Source organism: Sciurus vulgaris, assembly GCF_902686455.1.
Source record: "Sciurus vulgaris genome assembly, chromosome: 12".
NCBI classification, from domain to species: Eukaryota; Metazoa; Chordata; class Mammalia; order Rodentia; family Sciuridae; genus Sciurus; species Sciurus vulgaris.
In genome coordinates, this window is record NC_136473.1 from 84633491 (window position 1) to 84652483 (window position 18993).

The window sequence follows — 18993 nt, forward strand, 5'->3', positions numbered from 1 at the left end:
AAATTTTTAAAAACATGTAAATATTACTGTATGATTCTTCACTGTGATCAACATTTTCATTTTTCCAATTACTGTTAGATAGAATCAAATCAAGTATGTGGATTTTACTGTTCCACCTTAGGACAATATCCAACACAAGCAATGAGTAATGTAAAATGCATGTTTAAATTTTTAAATTTATTCTCAAAATCTACAGTTATAATTTCCCTTGTTATTTATTTAGTCACAGTACTAAGGTCTCCCCGAAATGAGAGAACAGCACAATACCCAAACAAAATCTTTTCATTTCTATCACCTGCAGCCTAGGAGAGGAAAGAATAGATCCCTACCTAGTCCATCTTCTATGCACAAAGCCAGGAAACCTCCTTCCTGGCAAAAAGGTTAATACATTTTCCCTCAACAGATAATTACTAGTTTGAATTACTAGAAAACATATAAAGACCTGAAACTTAATACTGCATGGATAAAGAATAAAGAAAAATCTTGTGACCTGAAAGATAAAGTCAGTAAACAAGTCACTATTTCTTGAACAATTAGGGAAACTAATATTCTAAAAGACATCTTACTCAATTTTTTTATAAGTAGACTCAACAGCTCCTGAAAGGTGCCTATTTCACATAGAAGAACTGAAGTTGGGAGAAACAGTGATTTCTCAACTTCCTCATATTGTCTTATCTTGTTTTTCTAAATTCCACCTTGGGCTCTCCTTGGTTCCCAACTATCTGGCCCAATGAAGTCAGTTCAGAGCAAACAACTGTGTGCTTGCTGTTGACACAACAATCCAAGTTATGTGGTGATTTCTCAAAAGATAATTGGACCTGCCATTTCCTGTGCTTCACAGAAGCGTCCTGACGTGGAGCAAGCTGCCATGACCAGCCAGTCCCAGGGGATCCACCAACTCCTTCAGGCAGAGAAAAGGGCCAAGGACAAGTTAGAGGAAGCCAAGAAGAGTAAGTCTTACCAGGGAGGGGTTCATCACAAAATAGGTGAGGCAGTGGAAGCAGAGAGATGAGTATGGGATGCAGGGTCAGAGCGAACTGAGTTTAAACCCTGTTTACCATCCTCCCTGTGAAACCCCAGGTTGTTTATTAAAACTTGTGTTTTTATAGCGGGGATGAAGTTTCCCAATATAAATCCTCTTGAGAGGCCATGTGCTAAAGGGAAAAAAAAAAATCACATATTTGAGATTTTGAAGAATTGGCTTAATGCCTGATTCCACAGCTTCCTTCCTACTGCCACACCTTGGTTTTCTCAATATTATGCAATGATGAAGAGATTGACAACTTCCATACTGAGTCTTCCTACTAGAGAGTAAATGTGCATAGTGTTTATATTCTTTTGAAGTATCAGTTTTCGTTTCCGTGAAATTGGGATCATAGTTATAATTCATTGCCATCCCCCTCTTCATAGCTTTTCATTCCCAATATTACATTATTATGTTTGTTTATTTATTTTTCACACTAGGAGATTGAACCCAGGGTCCACTTAACCACTGAGCCGCATCCCGAGTCCTTTTTATTTTTTATTTGAGACAGGGTCTCTCTAAATTGCTTAGAGCCTTGATAATTGCTGAGGTTGGCTTTGAACTTGTGATCCTCTTGCCTCGATCTCCCAAGCTGCTGGGATTACAGGCATGAGCCACCATGCCCTTCTTAATTTTCAATATTTTAAAATATGTCCATTTTATTTTATTTTTCTATCCTCTTATGTAGTCACGTATCTACTTATGTGAACGTGAATTGTCCTCAATAAAATTCAAATTTTTTTCCACAAGGTGTTAATGTCACTCCTATTTCATATATATATAGAAACAGAATTTATGATTTGACCAGAGTTATACTTAAAAAACAGAAAATATGGTGCCAGGTGCCATGATCAATACTTATCTTGTTTACTACTCACTTTATTGCAAAAGGGGAAAGTGATGCTTTGAGAAATTATACAATTTTCCCAAGGTCACCTGGAGGGTAAGTGGTAGAGATAGGGTGGGGATGAGGTCTGATTCCTCACTCAAGATCTTAACCCATGCACTGTATACATTGGATTCATTTTTATAATGGAAACAACTAACAACTTACAGATATACAGCTTAAATTCAGGTCCCTTAGGCCAAACTGTATTTTTTCTACTATTCTATTTCATATCACTTCATTATTTAGTTTGTAATAATTTGTAGAATCATTCATCTTCTTCATAATTGTTTTTCTCTCTGCCATTTGGTGCCAAAGTTTGGTGAGCTAGGAGTTATATCTTAAAACTGTTGCATCTGTGACTCTTTTGGTGAATGTAGAAGCCAAATTAGAATAAACCCTATTTAATTACTGAAAAAGGCTTATTTAATTGTATAGCCCACTGGTGAAATAGTTTACTACGATGCAAGAGAAGAAGTCAGGAAGGAGTCAGGCTCTACTTCTTTCACTAGGACTTTCAACCACAGTAAAATCTTTTGCTTTATTAAGATAAATTCATTTCTTGCACACTCAGCAACATAGGTACCAACACCACAAAAGGAGAAGACTCCAGGCAGAGGTGAGAGCAGACGAAAGGAAGGAGAAAGATAAAGAACACATGCTTTGCCTACCTCCTAATTTCCTTTTCTACAACAAACCATGCAAATGATTTCGAGATGATATGAATGCAGTAATTTTATAGAAAACAAATCAGCTCCAGACCTGCTAGTTGAAACAGTTACAGAAATTTTCCCTTAATGTTTATTGAACTTTCTTTAAAACACATTTAAAACTTCCAGAAGAGAAAAATAAAATAAAGATGTGGTAAGTATATTCTTTGCTTCCTTGCTAGGAGGAAACCTTAGGACAATACTGAGCCCATATGTAATCAAAATTTGAACAATTCAAATCATTCTTACCAATTTTTCAAATTCAGCAGAGTATTGCTAATCTTGTAGGTTATTTGGGAGTGGGAGCCATTGAAGACAATGTAGCTTCAACTTCATTGGAAGATAAAAGCCAGGTTTCTTCCCTCTCATGCATATGCTGTCCTTGGGCAACCTTTTCTCAGATATCAACATTGAAAAATTCATGTTGTATTGCTTCTGTACAAAATGCTCATTTTTTTATTTTCCAAAAACCTAAAGTATGTGGATATGTTTTTCTTAGTATACTAATATTCAACTAGTAGTAACAAATAACCCAGGTTTTTGAAACATCTTGGAAAATATTCTAACTTTCAAGAATGAACCCATGTACTCAGTTACAAAGAATGTCAATGCATCCTCTTTGCATTTTTACACTGGCTTTAGTACAATTTTCCCTGAACACAGTTTTCATACACAGCATTAGCAGCAGCAGTGTTTGGTCACAACAGAACCAATCCTACTGATCCCCTGAGCATGCTGTGGCAAACGGAAATATTATCCATGTACTTGGTATGTTGTCACTTCCCTCATATTTCAGTAGTTGTTATTTTTACTCATTTATTTAATTCAATAAGAATTGACAGGGTGTCTTCTACTTCCATGCCACATTGATGTAGGCGCTAATGAGTAATCCTAGATTCTTCCCTAAGCAACTCCCTAGTGAAGATAAGTACCTAAGTGGTCATTGAAACAAGAAAGGCAGGGCCAGGGTTGGTGGTACATGCCTGTAATCCCAGCAGTTTGGGAAATTAAGACAGAAGATCCTGAGTTCAAAGTCATCCTCAGCAACGGTGAGTCACTAAGCAACTCAGTGAGACCTTGTCTCTAAATAAAATACAAAAGGGCTGGAGATGTCTCAGTGGTTCAGTACCCCTGGGTTCAATCCCTGGTACCTCCCCGCAAAAAGGCATGACATGAGAGGTATAAGCAGTCATTGTTTTTACAAAGCCATATGCATTTACTTTATTTTTTCTATAAAAAGATTAATTTGAAAATCTGGTATATCGAAGCAGAATGCATTCAGAATGAAGGTCAATAAGTCACAGCAGTTAATACCACTGTAGAAGGCTATATCACTTTCTCTTTCTTAAATCTATTTATTTGAAAGTCAGAAACTCAGGAGTCTACTTGAGTAGGACCTGGGAGTATGTATTTTAAAATGAAAGGAAGTGGTTGGGAAGAGAAAAAAATCCACAGTAATTCATTGTTAATTGTTTTAGAAACAATCCAGGACAGACAAGGTGGCAATATTTATATATTATGCTACAAAAATGTTAATACATTTCATTATAGAGAACTGTCTCAGATCCCACTAAACTGTTACATAATACAATACAGAGTACAAGTGTTTTGCCTTAGGGAATAAAGATAAGGGACTGTGGTCCTGATGTATCTGGAACTCTCCCGAAGGCCAAAGCCCCATGAGGCCTGCAGAAACAGAATATGAAGGCCCTCAATATCTAGAGACAGACACACTGAGAGGGGGTGGGCAGGGCTGTGGACAGGCTTGAAAAGTCTGAATAGGAGACAACACAGAAGAAACATGGTTTTAGTTTAAAACCTGTTTTTCTTAACAGGTTATTTCACATTTTTTAGCTTGAGCTTTCTTTTTTAAAACAAATAAAAAATAGAAGCTTTTATCTATCTAATAACCAAAATGTTTAAAGGATAATAATATATGTAAGATAGTAAATTAAAGTTCAAACTAAGTAGTGTGGAGCTATTTTTTTCTATATATTATATTATGAATGTTGCAATGAGTAATAACGACACAAGAATAAAAGTGGAATAAAGCAATCTATTTCATTCTTTGTACCCTTCTTGGGATCTATATTTCCTGTTCCAGGGGAAACCTCGACTGCTTTTGGTAAGTTGACTAGGAAGGTTCAGATATTTGCTTTTAGGCACTAAATACAGACTAACATAGTTATTAAACTTCTCATATATATTTTTATGTGTAAAACAACCTTACTGCATTTAGATGGAGTCACAATAGGTTTGTACTGCTTTAAACAATCTTACTAGTAATTAACATTTTTTGCCCAATAAATTCTTCATTAATCAAAACATAAAAGTAGGTGCGTTGCTCCAAGACAAGTTACATTTTTACAACAGAACATCATAGACCTGCCCTGGAGATACATTGAACTGAATATTGAACTGAGCCTTCAATCAGGATTATATTAGAAATTCATAGTATCGCCATCCACACAAGGAAAAGAGACTGTGTTTCTCTGAAATGTGTGACAATTTTGCTTTTAGTTATGATCTCTCATGAGAGGCGCATGCATTGCAAACTTGGGAAAACTCTGCAGCTCTGCATTAACACTGTTGGAAATGCTCAAATGCACGAGACTCAACATTGCATGAAGAATCCGTGTTTCTTGAATCATTTCCTAACATGCACTATACCCCTTCTCACAAATAAGCACGCAAGTTGTCTCATTTAAAAGCTGTAGAAAACAGTGTCTGTGCTTAACTAAAAATTATAAATTTCATTATAGGATATACTGTATCAGCTACAGTATAGGATATACTGTATATAGAATAGTTTATATGGTATATAGGATAACAACCATAATAATTTTTTCTTACATCAGCAAGTTACCTTTTATTTCCAAACCTGCAGGTATTCTGAATTATTTAAACAAGCACCTTGATTTAATAAATTCTTCACTCTACAAGTGCATATTCTGGGTTCGTGAAGACATGACTTTTAATAAACTAGTAAAATAAAAGTTGTTATATTAGAATTTCATGGCCTTGTCTTATATGTTTTGTAGGCCTGTAAATACTTCCTCTTTCTTTATAGTCCATAGCTTAACAGGGTATTTGTAAGTTTATTGAACTTTCATTTCTGTGAGTGGGTGATATTAAACTATAGAACATTTTTCTTTACTAACAGCATTTGGTTATATTTAATCCAAGATCTACACAAAGCTACTCATTGTAATTTTTAGTAGGGAAAATACAAGTGAAAGAAAAGCAAAGGAAAACGTCAAGGAAATTGGAGATGTGAAGGGAAATAGATCAAAGTCAGAAGAGAAACTCAGTAGCAATCACCATCACCAAAGGAGAGGTGGGCTTCTTTTTAATTTTTTCTTGTGAGTTCTTTCTTTCTCCAGCATTTGTGAGAGTTGAGAAAATAATAGCATTCTTTGAGTCAGATTGGTTTTACTGTAATACTAATGATTCCCAAAAGCCGTTTTTCCCCGAGTAGTAGGAGTTTTTAGTAACAGATAGAAATCTCCAAACATTCCCAAATAATCCTTTGCTTTCATAGCAAATCAAGGTGGCCTCTGTTCTGTTTGTCTATATTTTTATCAGGTGACACATTCGTCTGGATACTACCCTTTCTACTTTGTGAGGGTACCAGCCTTAACCTTCAGTGCCTACCTGACATCATCATCTCTGTGCTTCTCACTGTTCTTTTGCATCTGTTTTCCAGTGCTGCTATAACAAATTACCAAAAAGTGGTTGACTTTAAACAATAAAAATATCATCTTACTATCCTGGAGGCCTGAAGTCCCAAAGCAAGTTGCCAGCAAGATTGAATCCTTCAGGAGGTGCTCAAAGAGCACTGCATGCCTCTCTCCTTGCGGGCACTTCTGGGCTTGTAGCTCTATCATTCTTTTCTCTGCCTCCATAATCATATATCCTTCCTCCCTGTGTGTCTGTCTGGTCCCTGAGTCTTTGTGTCCAATTCTCCCTCTCTTTACAAAGACACTAGTCATTGAACTTAGGACCCACTTTAATCCAGTATGACCTCACCTTAACTTGATCGTATCTTCATAGACCTTATTCCCAAATAAGGTCCTATTCACAGGTACCAGAGATTAGGACTCTGACACATCTTTTTTTATTTTATTTATTTTTATTTTTGAGGGAGGACACAAGTAAATTCATAATACCCTCTAATTGTCAAGTTCATTTGACCATATTGAGCCCTTATTTTCTTTACCCCCTTTGGTGGTAAAAAATACCCAAAGAAGTTGCTTATATTCCCTATGTCTATTATCTTTTCATTCCATTTTCCTCTGAACTCCCATTCCTACAACTCTACCAAAGCTCCTCCTGCAAAATGAACTGTTTCTAACCCCATGCGTTCAGCATCTCATCACAAGTAGATTCCTCTTTCCTCTCTAAGACTCTTTCTTCATTTGACTTCGGGACATTACTCTCATATTTGACTTCTGGATCTTCTCAGTCTCCAACAGCAGGGTCCACTTGGGCCTGTTCTCTATATCTGCCGATACTCCCTATGTGCTTTCATCCAGTTCTCTGACTTTATATCCTGGCTCCATGCTGAGGATCCCAAACTTGCTCTTTTCCAGTCCCAGCTGTTTATCTGATCTCCAAATTCAGATGAACATCAACTTTTTCAAAACCACTAATGGATATTTGACATGTCAGCAAAATTTTATCCTAGACTCTGCCTCAAAATAAAATATTGAGGTCATCACTAACTCAACTTTGTCTCTCACACTGATCAATCAACTCCTCCAGCTCCAAAGAATATATAACCACCACTCCCTTAGCCCTAGATCTCTTCTCCACCAGCCAAAAACTCCTTTGAAATCCTTATTAATATTATGTCACATCTTAGCTAAGACCCCTTCATGAATTTAGTATCTCAAAGACATGTCCTGTGAGTTGTGCCTGACCTGGCCCCACTGTACTGCTCTGGTCATCTCCTAACACTAAACCATCCTGTTCTCCTTGCTGAAGCAAAGAAGTGGTGTTTCTGCAATTCCTTGAGCATGCCAAATACCCTCCCACCTCTGTGCTTACTGTTCCCTCTGCCTTGAACAAACTTCCCTTCACCTACCTGCATGACCATCTCATTTTCCTTCAAGTCTCTGCTTGCACATCATTTTATATGAGGAACCTGACCTATCTAAATTATAACCTATCACCATTTCTCTCTATCCCTTCTACTTTATTCTTCTTAGTACCCCACATCTCTATCCTATCATGCATGCATTGTCTATTTTCTATTTTTCTCCCCTGAACTTCATTCAGATTGCAGATCCCATAACAAGGGAAGTTTGTGGGATTTCCATACATTTAGAATAGCATGTGGCACTTATTAAACATCTGTAATGTAAATTGACCAAAAGTCCCATTTCAGATTTCTGTAGCATTTGATACCAGTGGCTACTGCCTTCTTAGGATATTCCCTTCACTTTTGATTTCTCTTTCTCTCTCCCTACTACTGTCAGACTTCTCCTGAGTATCTTATTCCTTTCATTGAATGTTGATATTCCCCCAGTTTGAGACTTTATCCCTCTTTTCTCCCTGTTCTTTGTATTCTTTCCTAACTTCTGTCCAAACACCATTACTATCACTAGCACATACCTAAACCCAAACCAAAGCTGGGTGATTGACATGCAAATCTACCTCCATTGCAGTCCCTCCTGGATTTCAAACTTGTCTGTCCTGCTGGACTATGATTACCTCTCCTAGGATATCCCTGGGGAAGGCCTGAGGACTTTTCCTCAAACCCAAGCCTTGCTTACTATTTTCCTTCTCAAGAAGAATTGGACCTGTTTTCCTAATGATTAAAAACTCATTAAATAACTACTTCAATTTTTTTTCTAATCTTTCCAGTAACTTATTACAATAGATTATTAGCTCTGTTTTATAGATAAGAAAATAGACTCAAAATCTAAGTAACATGCTCCAAGTTACAAAGCTTTTAATATCTTGTTCTAATGGTGCCGGTGTATAATTCTGACTCACTCTGAGATGATAATTCAAATATCATTTTGCCCATCAGAAAAGATTCCAAAAAAGTTTAACAATCCAAGCAATAGAGTTGCTTTCTCTGTGTCTCAGGGCTTGCATCTTGGGACATGAGGTTCACTTGTCCAATACCAGAAAGACAAGAGCCTGACTTTGAGCAGAAAGATCCTATCTTTGAGCATTACCCTCTGTTTCCAACATGGAATTCAGTTTTAACTTGCCCACAATTGATTTTTTAAATTTTTCTCCACAAAACGCCTGAAAACCAGATCAAACCTCTTATTCCCCTGCCCTGCCCCATCATTTTTTCTTCACAAAAAAATCTTTTGGAGTATATTTCAACCATGACATGTTAACTGTAGATGTCTGCATAGTAAGCGCATGTCAAAAAATGAATGCAGCTGAACTATTTAGACTGTCGCCAGATCTATCTTAGAGAGGATCTTCTTGCCCTTTCCCAATCCATCCCTTTGCTGTCCCGACTGGTAAGTCTACACAGCCCAGTGGTTCTCTCCTCAGAGATTTCTCCTGACCTCCTCCAACGGCCTTCTTAAAGTCCCCTAGTACATGTCAAAGCCCATTTGTTTACACTTTTGAGTTATTCTGTTAACGTAAGACACAGCGTGACTGTTGAAGTAGAGAAGAAGCACGAACTCTTTAGAATTTTAGTAGTAGTGTTTCTACAAATATTGTGATTTTTAACTACTACAGAACAAATAGAACAGAGGTGTATGTTCTAGCATTTTCACAATCGATCTTGTGTACTTTTTGCAATTTTATTTTATAAATTTCCTCTTGGAAGCTGGGGCAGCATGCACACATTTCCAAAATATGTAAAATTTATGCCATCTGGAGGGAAGGACTATATAGTGTGTACTTATCCTCTGTTATTAAATGTATGCTTATAAAGGTGACCAATAAACTTGAAGTAAATAATGGAAGAATAAAGTAAAATCATCCTTTCCTACACTATGCTACAGCATTGTTTTTAGCATTATTTAAAATCATGATGCACAAGATGAACACACCTTTTAAATCAAACACCTTATCATCCTGTGTCTTTATGGGAATTTGGGACCATATATTCTATTATTATGTAGAAAGTCTGACTGTCCCATATGATTACCCCTGTATTCGAAACACTGTACTGAATACAAAGTTCTTTTGGTCCACAGTCACCATGTTCTTGATACTTATGAGGAAACGGGTAAAATTTTAAAATTTGGCCTTTTTCCTGCACAGAAGGGAGCAAGCCAGAGGTTAAGATGAGTGGATTTGACACGCACATTTGCTTCACCTCTAACCAAGCTGTAGGCTTTGGGCTTCTGTGTCTTCCACTGGATTAAATCAGGTGTAGAGCACACAGCCTCTTGCATGGTGGCAGCTGCTGAGTCCATCCAGAAAACCGCTGTGCCCGCAGCGATTTCCCTGTGGCTTTCCTATTTAATTGAATGAGAGCCAGCAGGTGACTGGTGCCATGCACAGGGAATCACAGACACACTCTGAGCCTGTCACAAGGTAGTGAAGCTAATGTACAGCCTCTGAGTGGAACACGGGATCCTGCTCCAGGGAAGGGCACACAGCATGTCCTATTATCATTATTTTATTATTCTTATGTACTGAAGAATTATGACTTTGAAACCAATCATTTTAGATATTATGCAACTAAGCATAATGATGGTGTGTGTGATTTGTTTTATAAAATATTTAGAGTATGGCAACTCATTATTGCTATGAGAATGTTCACACATTATCATTTTATATTTTTCTCCTGTGATAAGAAAGTAGGCTGGTGACCAAGGAATAGTCTTTCCTACAAACACATCTATTGTGTTCACAGAATCTCTGTGAATAGTGTTTTGTTGCCACAAAATGGTGAGAACCACAGAGAAAGAATGAATCAGAGTACACAAAATGATCCTTCGATAACTAGGGAGAAGGTAGGCATTAATGTAACATCTGCTAAGCTGCAAACACCAAAGAACATTCGTTTTTACCAGGCTAGGATTTTAATGACAGTAAAGAAAGAGCTAATTACCTATTTGAAATGAAGTTTCAACAGTTCCCTTCAAGGCTGTTAGACATTAAAAAGAAACATTTCAATTGGCAAGTCAGTACATCTATCCTTATCTCAAATATACACTCGGTGACTAGCAAAGCAACTCAAACCTAGCAGGGAAATTTAGAAACAACTACATTCAAATGCCACCAAGATATAAATAACATACTCAGATGATAGACAAAAGTTGATATGAAGATTTTCTTTCACAAGAACGCATTATCTTAGGGTGGTTCAAAGTCTACATAATGTAACAAACAGTTGACAAAAATTGTAAACAAAATCTTGAGACACTGTCACAGAAAATAAACCATACTAAATGGGCAAAAGAAGGAAGGTGTTTTACTGAAATGGAAAAATAGGTGATGGAGAGAAAATGAGAATTCTAATACAGTTCAGTTTCTTTACATCTTTAATTATCACAAACCATTAGCACCTAACCCCCTGAAGATGGTGGGGTCATAGCAGCAATTAATATTAGTCTATAACCCTCAAAACTTACACTGGTTGTCCAAAAATATGAGCGCTTAGCTGATTGTATTTGTCGCAAACTTTCATCTCCCCTGTTGTCTGCTGGCTGAAGGCTTACACCTTAGTTCTTAATAAAAGAAAAGGGGCTACTTAACTAAATTTCCTAACCATTAAAAACAATTGGTTTTACAACCACTTTCAAGTTCCCCTCAGAGAAAGCTACTACAAGAAAAAAAAAAATCTACTTTGATGTGCTGTGGGGTTTAATCAGACATTCTAGAGTAACAAATGCTAAGAAAAAAAATCCCAATAAAATGTCTAAAAAAAATTGTAAGTCAGTTTGATAGAGTCTGAGTCGCATGTTTGTAGTGATTTTGGAGATCTGCCAGTGGTAAATAGGATCCAGTTGGTGTGGACTGAAGGATTCCTGGCAGCAAATCAGGACTGAAAATCTGACCAAATGATGTCTTTCGAGTAAGTGACAGCTAAAATCTGTCCTCTGGCTGTTACTGCTGTGAGTAAACGGGCAGATATTTTATTTAAACATGGAAGTGTGAAAGAAAGTTGTCATTGCCATGTTCAAAAGAATCCAATACAAAAATAAGAAATTTTCAATATTGTTTATTGTTGTTTAATGGAATTTGACATTCTAGGGGAAAAAGCCTAAAAAACTGGAGAACTCATCCATTTTTTTAAAAATCAAGTTTGAAATCCATGTTTATCAAAAAGAAATATCATTCCTTCTATGCCACTGTTAACTTCCAGGAAAAGGGAAGAGGCTGAAGCAAGCTAAGGAGGAGGCGATGGCAGAAGTGGACCAGTACAGAATGCAGAGAGACAAGGAGTTTCGACTTAAACAGTCTCGGGTAAGCAGGAAGGCCAGCACTGATGTATGCAGCATAGAGGCTAAGGTATTAATATTCATAAGGTGTAAGGAAGAACCTTGGGAGAACTATGCTGAGATTTGCCAGGTACAGTCCACTTAAGGCTAAACACCAAACTAAATCTTGAACATTACCGAATTACTCAGTTGACCTTTTCATTTTCAAGGCATTTTAAATTTGTCATATGATGGGTCTATCAATAGTTGTTATCTAATGTTTACTATGTATAAAAATCATAATTTCAAATACACGAGTTGAAGGGATTGGTTACAGTATCATTGCTACCACAGATTATTGACTGACACCTTTTAAAAAGAAAAAAACTTCAGAGAACATATATTTGTTTTTTTTAAATATATTTCTAGTGAAATTAATAAAAATGTGTGCTGATATAGAACAAACTTGTCAAACAGAATGTGCCACCACCAAGGGACCTTTGCACACCCTGTCTTATTCCCTGTAATACTCTTTTTGACTCATTCATCTTTCTTTGATAGGTGATTGTCAGATTCCTTTCCTGATCGCCTTATCTAAAATTGTCTCTCTTTTAAAAATAAAGGAAAACAGTACTCCATTATAGTTCATTCTTTTTCTTCATAGTATTTATAACTTTTGAAATATGGAGTATTTACATTTTTTACTTACTGTCTTTCCTTCTCACTGTAAACACCAAAATAGCAGATGTGTGTTTTGTTTTCTGTTGTTTTCCTAGGCACTGCCTGCCCCTTGGTATGCATGCAATAAACGTTAGTGGAAACGAGGAATAACTAAACATTTCCTCTGTGGTCTTATCTTTCCTATTGGATCCTGTTACAACCAAGACATATTAAAATATGAGAAAATTATCATCCTTAATGACAACCAGCTTTGATTATCATAGGTAGGGTGTCTCCGAGATGAAAGTTCTTTCTATTTTCTAAATCATTACAAATCTAACCATAACTTCTGCAAGTGGTTGGATTAGACCTCTTGAAATACTCTTTCTCCTGAAGAATCCTATCAGATGTAAATCTGATTTAAGATGTGTTGCTGCGTTAGACAATAATTAAAATTCTTTATCGCTCTCATAATTACAGCTCCAAGCCAATTTTACAGCTAGTTGATCAAAAGCTCACATAGAAAAGTCTTCATATTTAAGCCTCTTGCTACTTCAAGCATAATGTAAAACCATTACTGCAGATCTTTCCTTGGCATGACCTCCATATGTCAGGCATATTGCTATTCCCATTAAATCTCGTCATCATTAACCCAGGGCAATTAGGAGGTCTGGGAGGACACCCAAAAAAAAAACAGTTTTATGCCTGCTGTGGGTATTGTACCCTGATGTTTCGTTTTTGGTTGTCCCTTCCTAGCTTTTGTTAATACATGTTTCTTCAAGTCTTCTTACTTATCAACACAAGCAGGTTATTCAAATGTGAGTTATATCCACCTGTACTACTTTATCAATAACATTTATTCCTTGGTTATCATTTCTACCTAAAAACCTTCTCCTGAGGAGATATCACATTGCTAAAAATAATATGAACTTCAGAAAATTAAATCAATCATTAACATAAGTAAACAACATCCAAACATCCAAACAAAAGGCCCAAATAGTGATTTCCATGAGCACACTGAAAATTTTTATATTTTTTTACTTCTGAATTCATATTGTAAAAGTATTTTGTTTCCTTGAAGTAATAAAAAATTGAGAGTTCAGAATTGTTTTGCTTTCAGATTGTGGGACCTAAAGTTCTGCTATACCTGAAACTGAAACATTTAAATAATTTCTAAGGAAATTTATTGGATGTTGAAAGATCTAACCATCAGTATCAGTCATTAGGTTGGAAGTCTGCACCCATCACTCTCAAAGTTGAAGTTTTGAAAAATAAAACTAAGTCCTAAAGTGGCACCCTTTGAACAAACAGATTGTGACATGTTATAGAATTATCAACTTCTAATGTATATAGTGTCCCAAATGTCAACAGGCTCTGCCAACAGCAAAAACACAACACAGGTAATGAGTTCTCTATACTATCTGGATATGATCATTCTACTCTGCTTAACACGTAAGGACTCAGCATAGGTAATAGTTTCACAATAGATTATCTTTTAATTTTTTACCACTTAAGACATTGGATTTAGGAGAACAAATTGTTTTTCAGTTCATTATGGTCCCAATTAAGTCACTAAATTTGGAAGGAAAAAGTTTGAATGTGGTAGAATTATGATAAATAATTCTATTTTTAAACCCCTTCGGGGAATTTGGACCATGTGTGTCTGCTTCCTGTATACTCATTTATGAAAATATTATTTTGTAAAAGTTATTTAGTGACTTAGAAGCTGCATCTTCTCAAAATTATTTTCTTTGAACTGGGATACCCTTGTTTCCTGGATTATAAACAGAAAAGACTGGAACCCAATAGCCTCAATTGCATTTGATTTTAAGCTTAGAATCCAGAAAGATTATGTGGATTCCAGATGTTAGAAGAGTCCAACAACCCTAAAGTGGAAGTCATGCTCAGTGGATTTGCTTGGATTATACCAGATGCACATCTTCCCTAAACCAAAAGAGGAAAACAAGCAAAGCAAGCTGTCTTGTCTTAACAAAGCCACATTTAAGAAAGATCGAGTTCACAAGGAGATGAATTAGGAGTTGATTGTTGCAAAGAATAACTTTCAAAGTATTTTCCTTTAAAATGTTAACTTTCCCTGCAAGATGGTGCTTTGGTCCAATCACAACTCATGACTATACAGGAGTATGAGAAGGATAGAGGAGATGGTGGAAGGTGGTAAGAGTCACAGCCAATTAAAGAGCAATCAGAAAGATCTATTCAACCGTAGTTAAAATTTAATTTAACTAAATGAACATATGTATCTCAATTTGAAAGAATTTCTATTTATACCAACATTCTCAATAGTAGTATCTAATCCATATAGGTATCCATAGGCACAAAAGCATTTGAGATATGTATTATGGCTGCATCTTCCTGAGAATCAAGTAAGGGCAGATAATATATTTTAACAGTAGAGAAATCAATAACCTGCTCTTTACAAAATAGCAGCAGCAGGCTTACAGGTGCCTATCAATCTTATTTTCTAGTCTTGTAATTCAGAAAGTAAGCAACAGGGAGATATGAGATCAGAATGGAAACTGCTACTAAAACTTGAAAAGTGTGATGAGAAAACTTCTGAGCATGGCATCTTGACTGTAAACTGGTATGTGATTTGTACCATGTGATCGTCAGTTAGAAGTGAAAAATATCCTGTTGTGCTCTCTCCTTATTTTAGGAAAGTCCATCCTTCACACTCATGGTCTCAGTGACCTTGTCTGTCCTCTGGGAAAAAAAAATCTGGAAAAAGAATAGATAGTGTGTATACCATAAACCAATCATCAATAAATAGGTTAACGTTTATAAAACAACTAATTTTATCATGATGTATGGTGTGATGATTTCCATCTTTTATTTTGGTAGATAATGGGCTCTCAGAGTAACGTCTCCTATGAGATTGAAGAACAAACATTTGGAAAGATTCAGGAACTGAACGGGAGTTACAACAAGTGCATGGAGCGTGTGCTTAAACAGCTCTTGAGCATGGTCTGTGACATAAAGCCAGAAATCCACATGAACTACAGAGCCACCAACTGATGTACCTAAAGCTATTCAAGGAATAGTGTGTGGATGCCTCCTGCTTGCGGGTAGCTTCATGTTTGCATTCAGGAATTTAAAATGTTAATTTTATTTACTGGACATCTTTAAAATTCAATGTAACTGAATTCACGCATGGGCAATGAATTTTAAAAGTAAATAAAGCTATCATTTTATCTTTCCAGGTAATAGTTATTAAACAGTGTTGCCATTTATCTTGGAGTCAAAAATGCAGAGTTATGTTTTTTGACATTAAAGGAAAACTGACTTTCAGGATGTTGCTTTTAAAAAAAAGTCTTCTTTTGTCAAAACATAAGCTCATAATTTTTAATAACTAATTTTTAAAGGGGAATCTGATTACGACTCCTATACACATGTCCAAAATGAACATGTCAGGATTTTAATTCCTTAACCAATGAGGAAACCATAAAATGTTAGCAGTAGTTAGAAGAAAAGATTTGCATGAAAGAAGAGAAACAGAAAGAGAAGTAAATGATTATACAATTATCTTAGGAGAAATGGGTCCTGTAACTATTCTATTCACCTCATTTCAACTAACCAGATATTATTCTATTTAAGTACTTTTGTAAGAAAATAAATGACAAGTTACTCCCAGCATAATGAGTTCATGTAACACTAGCTTATTTTCAGTAATAACTAAGCAAAATCTGAAGTGCCAATCGTTAGTTCAGTGTATAACTTATCTCAATCCTATTGGCAAGGAGCATAAGGAACTTGCCTGGACAACAGTGGCCTCCCAGAGCTTCACCTTGGTAATGTGACTCCAGTGTCCAGTCTCTTCCCTTCTCACTAAACTGCCTACCCAGAAAGTACCTATGTATGCATCTTTATAATCATGGATACTAAAATGTCTTTGACTTTCAAATAATATATACAGGCAAATTCTAATTCCATTACAAACAAAAGTTAATTAGTACATTTAAGTGTTACTATCTTGCCACATAGTTCAATATTTCCTACATAATCACTTTTATGGTCACATTATAATAAATTTTTAAAAAACATAATTCCAGTTGTTTTTCTACTTTCCCTGAAAACAAGGAAAACCACTCAGGTCAACCTGGTTTTATGTGGTAGAGGGTATACATCAAGTTGTCTCCCTAAAATAGAACTGTCATGGGGGATTTCCACTTCAACACGGATTCTAAGAATTCAGCTACTCTATCCTGCAGACCTGAGATATTATAAAACATGAGTAAAACAGCCCATGTGAAAAGTTATCAAACGAAAATAAAATTCTGAAAAACACGACCTTATAGTTTGCTATACATCATAAGATTTAATTTTCATCTTATATCATGATAACCAGAACATTAATCTTCTGGATATGAAAGCTTGAATGTATTACCTGGAACATTCAAGTTAAGAAATTCCTAAGCCTGCACAGGACATAGGTTTATTTTTTAGGTCCAAAACACTTTAGAAACATATTAAAGTCATTATAGGATTTTTTTCTCAGATGTACCATGGCGCCAATCCCCAAAAAGAAATGAGAATTGGGTGTTGATAGACTGTCATCTGACCCTGCTGTGCCCAAACTCCGCACATCCCTTTGGCAAATCATTCAACCTCCCTAGACCTCAGAGTCTGTTTAATGTTTTAATCTACAAGATGGTGTTGAACTGAAGGATCTCTGTAGACCCTTCTGTATTTAACTCGATTTGCTAGGTGGAACCAGTTTCAATGAACTATAGTCACTTTTTCTTCACTATTACATTATCTGTTACTTTCTCAAAGACTCCACATATCTATTACAAATACTCTAGTGTCAGCAATATGTACTACTTCCTGCATCCTAGACTTTCGGTAGCTCACTTATTTTTATATTCAAATATGGTTTCATATCATTGCATAACTGAATGAGTCATTTTCCCAGAACTCTCACATTCTCACGGATGGTGAAGTTGCCAAGTTGTGCTATTTTACATATGAAAAAGTTCTGTATTTCAGAGACAACTCCTTTATTCATGAGAACTTCCTCAGTCACACCAAAAAGTTGACTTCTATGTGCAATGTACTTATCCTAAAGGTTTTGTCTGTTCATGTAGCTCTTCACACAGAAACGAATAATTTGAGTATGTTTTTAATTCTTCTCTACCCGTTTAATCCTTTGCCCAATCAGAAACTACAAAAAAAAAAAAAAAAAAAACACACACTCCATTAAGTTCTTACTTATTTCTGTTGCACCTGAAAACAAAGTCATGCAGTATACAGAACTGTAGAGGAATAGAAAGGTGATAATTTTTTTCTCTATATCAACACAAGGACTCAAAAACAGAGATTGCCACCAGGTTGTCACCACTATTATTTTCTCAATGGGAAGAGACAGTGAGTAGTGTGGGTCAGAGTATGCAGAGCTTTTACCCTTGGAATATTCCAGCTGAGGACATCCCAGAATAACAAACCCCCGACAGGTAAGGGCAGAGTTATATAACCTGCAGCCGACAATAAAAGCGAGTGAGCAATATGGAGACCTATTAACCACCCAGAAGATCTACAGATTCTCACATCCATCAACCACTGAGTTTTAGGAAGCAACAGGTGAGATGCCTATTAGATAATGCTTTTGTGAGAGAAGACAAGCAACCATTTTGACTGCTGCTGAGAGTTCAAATAAAACAGGGCAGAGCGCTGAGTGTTCAGAGTTTCATAGGGTTTGAGGAGAGAATGGGTGGTGAGATGGAGCAATGGTAGATAACTATGCAACTATGCAAACAATCAGGATTGGGACCATGGCTAGAGGGCGATGCATCTGGCGTGGTTTTGTTTGGAATAGGAACTGTTGGAGCATATTCATATGCTTATTGAAATTCCACTAGAGGAGAAAAACTGATATGAAGATTAGAGAAGGGAAGTATTGCAGAAGCAGAGGGCCTGGGAGGGAAAGAAGCATAGGACTCAGATCCCCTGTGGCAGAAATGGCCCTGAATACAAACAGGCACTCTGTCCACAGGAAGGCCACAATGGGCACGGTTGACCACAAGGGGCTCAGTCGATCTAACAGTAGGAAGATGAGGATGTTCCTACCTCATGACTACTGTTTTCAAATTAAATATGAGAGAAGCGGTCAGCTGAGAATGAACAGGTGTTAGGAGACTCAGCAAGACAAGAGAAAGGGTTCAAGGTCATTTTAGGAAGTAAGAAGACGACTCTGGTAGTTAAGTATAATAGGATTGCCGAAGTTTTTAATGTGCAAATGAGACCTATTGTCACACTTTTCTCTGGTGAGGGAAGCTGCCTAGGCAGAGAGGAGACAGACAGTCTGCTTCCACCCCCCAGCAAAGGCCTGAGTTTGGTTCCTTGTCC

At 36.5% G+C, this 18993-nt stretch overlaps 1 protein-coding gene across 2 annotated transcripts; it reads left to right on the top strand.

Moving 5' to 3' along the window:
* Positions 1 to 731: 731 nt before the first annotated feature.
* Positions 732 to 15946, top strand: LOC306641603 (V-type proton ATPase subunit G 3). 2 transcript variants are annotated; one of them, XM_079106742.1, is made up of 4 exons: positions 732 to 950; positions 11919 to 12019; positions 15120 to 15235; positions 15493 to 15616. In XM_079106742.1, coding segments are annotated over exons 1-4 (300 nt in total). In that variant the 5' UTR covers positions 732 to 868; the 3' UTR covers positions 15494 to 15616. The 2 variants fall into 2 exon arrangements, with proteins under 2 accessions (XP_078962868.1, XP_078962867.1); XM_079106741.1 differs by lacking the exon at positions 15120 to 15235 and having other exon boundaries at positions 15493 to 15946.
* The last annotated feature ends 3047 nt before the right edge of the window (positions 15947 to 18993 follow it).